At 36.3% G+C, this 4386-nt stretch overlaps 1 protein-coding gene across 1 annotated transcript in view; it reads left to right on the top strand.

Moving 5' to 3' along the window:
- Positions 1-4386, top strand: part of Hells (helicase, lymphoid specific) — a 29146-nt gene that overhangs the window by 20537 nt on the left and 4223 nt on the right. The window contains exons 16-19 of the mRNA XM_055613894.1: positions 1406-1489; positions 1567-1686; positions 2869-2985; positions 3423-3582. Coding sequence (XP_055469869.1) covers positions 1406-1489; positions 1567-1686; positions 2869-2985; positions 3423-3582 — 481 coding nt within the window. The remainder of the gene's footprint in view (positions 1-1405; positions 1490-1566; positions 1687-2868; positions 2986-3422; positions 3583-4386) is intronic.

Here is a 4386-nt window from a genome sequence, read left to right as displayed (position 1 = left end):
GTGTGTGTGTGTGTGTGTGTGTGTGTGTGTGTGTGTGTGTGTGTGTGGTGCACTGCAGTGCATAGTGCATATGCCACAGCATGCATGTGGAAAGTCAGGGCAGCTTTGTGTGGTTCTTTTCCACCTTGTGTGGATGCCAGTTTTATCAAACATCAGCTCATCAAGCTAAAAATGCTTTTTACTTAGTGATGTGTTGCTTTAACTTTAATCATTAGATTGTTTATAAGATGATGTGTTTTTAGTTTTTATTAAGAGTTCTGACAGTAATTTCTGTACACATTTTATTGACTTGTACACGTGTGTGAACTATTTTTTATGCAAAACTTTGGTTTTTTAAAGACTGGGTTTCTTTGTAGTCTTGGCTGTTCTGAACTCGCTTTGTAGACTGTGCTTTATTTGGAATTTTAATATTTTCTTTCTTTGTTTTTTGGGGTAGGGGCCTGTCCTGGAACTCACTCTCTAGACTGGCTGGTTTTGAACTCAGAATCACTTGCTTCTGCCTCCTGAGTACTGGGAGTAAAGATGTGTGCTTACCATTGCTGGCTAAATTGGAACTTTTTTTTTTTTTTTTTTTTTTAAATTCTTGAAGAGGGTTTTTCTGTGTGTAGCCCTGGCTGTCTTAGAACTGGCTTTGTAGATAAGCTGGCCTCTAACTCATAGAGTTCCTCCTGACTGCTTCCCAAGTACTAGGATTAAAGGCAAGTGCCATCACACTTGGCTTTTTCATTTTTATTTTATGTGTATGAATATTTGCCTGTATGTATGTATAATATATATTTGTATCATGTGTGTGCCTCATGCCTGTTTAGGTCAAAAGAAGGGGCCTGATCTCTGGAACTGGAATTAATGGCTTTTGAGCTGCCATGTGGGTCCTGGGAACTGAACCTGGATCCTCTACAAGAGCAGCAAGCCTTCTCAACCACTGACACATCACATCAGCCTCCAGTTTTTATTTTTTAGCCCAAGTTGGTCCCAAACTTTATATCTATAACTGAAGCTGGCCTTCTTGTCTCTATATCCTAAGTGCTTGGATTGCAGACTTGTGCCACCACACCTTGCTGTACAAGGCTTATGAGAGAGTTGTAGAAAATGTAATTCATGTTTCATGGGTACATTCATAATTTTATTTGCACTTAGTTTTTTTGTGACAATTACTGTTTTTTTTTTTTTTTTTCTTTTTGTCTTGCTTGAAAAGCAAGTATTTTGATTTAAAAAGATTGAACAGTGACTTACTAGAACTTGAACTGTTAAGGCTGGGTTTGATTGCACATGCCTTTTATCCCAGTATTCCCATGGGGAGATAGAGGCAGGTAGATCTCTGATATTAATAGAAAATTGAACTATTAAAATAGCAAATGATTGGCAATTATAGTAATGTTTTTCATTTGTCTTGTATACTTTTAAGATTGATGAAGAATTGGTAACAAATTCTGGGAAGTTCTTGATTTTGGATCGAATGCTACCAGAACTTAAAAAAAGAGGTCACAAGGTAGTACTTCTGATTTGAATTTTAACCATTAGTTTCTCATGAGTCAGTATAGATACTAACATGTATGTATGTTGTAGGTGCTGGTTTTTTCACAAATGACAAGCATGCTGGATATCTTGATGGATTATTGCCATCTTAGAAACTTCACCTTTAGCAGACTTGATGGGTCCATGTCTTATTCGGAAAGAGAAAAAAATGTAAGACTGTACAAATTTTCTTTTTTTGTGACTTCTGTCTTCTTTGAAATAATAAGATCAAAAACCTGTGGTAGGATTGATCAAGGACTTTGATTTTATACTGACAGATCTTAGTTTTGAGTTTCATGCCTATGTATGCAAATGTTATCTTCTGGCACAGCCTTACATACAATAACATCCTACTTATTTAATCACTGCTGTAAGAATAGAGGGATAATAGGACATTGTTTTCTGATTTTATCCCAGATCCCAACTTTTTATGATGAAAAGCATGTGGCAGTTAAAAGAATTTCCTAGTTGGCTACTATTACTCCACTCAGAACCTGCCATTCACATCCCGTTGTTCTTTTTCAACGCTCCTGTGATATAACGATGGTCCATTGCATCTATTCAACATTCCCTCGTTTTATTTTATTTTTTGAAGATTTGTGTTTATTATATACATGAGTATTTTGCCTGTATATATTGTGTGCCACATGAATGCCTGGTACCTGTGCATGCTAGAAGAGGGTATATCATCTTTGGGTACCGAATCGCAGACCCTGTGAAAACAGTAAGCACTCATAACCACTACACTATCTAATTTTTTAAGGATTTTCTTATTAGTGTGCTTTTATGTGTCTGTGGATGTACATGGTCTGCCAGTTGCATGGAAGTCAAAGGACAACTTGAAATCAAGTTAAGGGATTAAAAGTATGAACTACCATACAAGACTATCTGTCCTCTGTTTGCATTTAGATTATATATTCATTGATTTTGGGGGAAGAGTTACTTATGAAGCAAATGTATTGTTTTGACAGGCATGTCTCCTCCTATTACTCTCCATCTCCTATAGACAGGTCTCACCAAACCTAGAATTTCTTAATTAGCTAGGCTGGCTGCCTAGTGAGCTCCATTTCTATTTTTCCCACCAGCTGTATCATTATTAGTGACCAAGTCTACCACTCTATCTTTTCATAAGTGCCAGGGAGTATGGCAGACACTTTACTAACAGGCAGTTTTTTAAACCAGTTTTGTCTTTTTTTTTGATACTTACCTATAACAAAATAAAGATATCCACATAATATAAATGCTTAAAAGAAAAGTTTATACAAGCAGAGGTTTCATTCGCCAATATTCTTTCCTAGCTGTGTTGGAAAGGACTCTTTTTAACTTTTTAATGTTTGTGTTTCTTTGCCTTAGATGCACAGTTTCAACATCGATCCAGATGTCTTTATTTTCTTAGTGAGCACACGAGCTGGTGGCTTGGGCATTAACCTGACTGCCGCAGACACAGTCATCATTTATGACAGTGACTGGGTAAGAAGTGCAGCAGTATGCTGACGACATGCTTTGAAATTTAGGTCCCTTGTTACCTATATTGGAGTTTCGTTTATTTACTTTGGAAAGTGCCTATTTGCAGGTAAGAATTTAATGTTTTCAGAATATTTAAATCTTTTTAAGTTATACTTAATTAGTTCATTGTGTGTGTATGTGAGTGACAAGTAGAGGTTAGAGGACACTTTCCAACTGTCATGTGTGAGTTGTAATTTATGTAGCCATTTTGGAAGTTAAAGTACATCTATGAACCACTGAAAGTGTCTCACCAGATAATGTACAGGATTATTTTACCAAGATTTTTATTTTATTTTTAATATTAATTAGTTTATTCACTTTGTATCCCAGCCAACTTTTTTTTTTTTTTTTTATTTCATTTTAACAATTCTGCTAACTGTACCTTTCTTTTCAACTTTAAGAATCCTCAGTCTGATCTCCAGGCCCAAGATAGATGTCATAGAATTGGTCAAACAAAGCCAGTTGTTATATATCGCCTTGTAACAGCAAATACTATTGATCAAAAAATTGTGGAAAGAGCAGCTGCTAAAAGAAAGTTGGAGAAGCTCATCATCCATAAAAGTAAATGATTTTTAACTTGCTTAAAGTAATGTTGTTTTTTTTTTTCATGTATGAGTATGTTGCCTTACATGTATGTCTGCATCCTTGTGCAAGCCTCAGGGAGGCCAGAAGATCATATTGGCTCACCTGGACCTGAAGTAAACAAGGGCTGTGAGCCTCCATGTGGGTGGTGGGAATTTAACCCAGGAAAAGCAGCCAGTGCTCTATACCTGAGCCATCTGCAGCCCTGTAAAGGATTGTTCTTTGTACCTCAGTTGTCCATTTTGTGTGGTGAAAAATTTAAATTTTGTTACTTTTTTTTTTTTTCCCAAGATAGTTTCTCTGTGTAGCCTGGTTGTCCAGGAACTCTGTAGACTGAGCTCAGATCTCCCTTCCTCTGCCTTCTAACTGCCCAGGCCCAGTTTTGTACTTCCTGAAGGAAATTAGTACAGCTTATTGTAACAGGATTTAAATGTACAATAGGAGGCAGTGTGGAGCTACTAGCAAGCATTGAATTGTCCATGACAGAACCCCAGTGATTCGATAACTACTGAGAGGCAGAGAGAAAGGTTCAAGGATAATGACAGAGCATAATGTCCCCACATCTGTCATGAAACTTAACATAATGCTATTTCATATTTCTAGTTGCCTAAAATATATGCTCCATATACTAAATATTAAATGCTAACGATATATATACTGTTAAGTAGATTCTTTGAGGAGTTTCATATTCTGTTTACCCAGATTTCCTGGGATAGTTCATTTTTGCTCATTTAACATAAAATTTTATTTGATTAAGTAGCTCAGTTGCTATCTGAAGAAAAG

Source organism: Psammomys obesus, unplaced genomic scaffold (genome assembly GCF_907164565.1).
Source record: "Psammomys obesus unplaced genomic scaffold, mPsaObe1.curated_primary_1811, whole genome shotgun sequence".
Classification (NCBI taxonomy): Eukaryota; Metazoa; Chordata; class Mammalia; order Rodentia; family Muridae; genus Psammomys; species Psammomys obesus.
The sequence above is the reverse complement of the archived record's forward strand: the minus strand, read 5'-3'. Positions and strand labels throughout refer to the sequence as shown.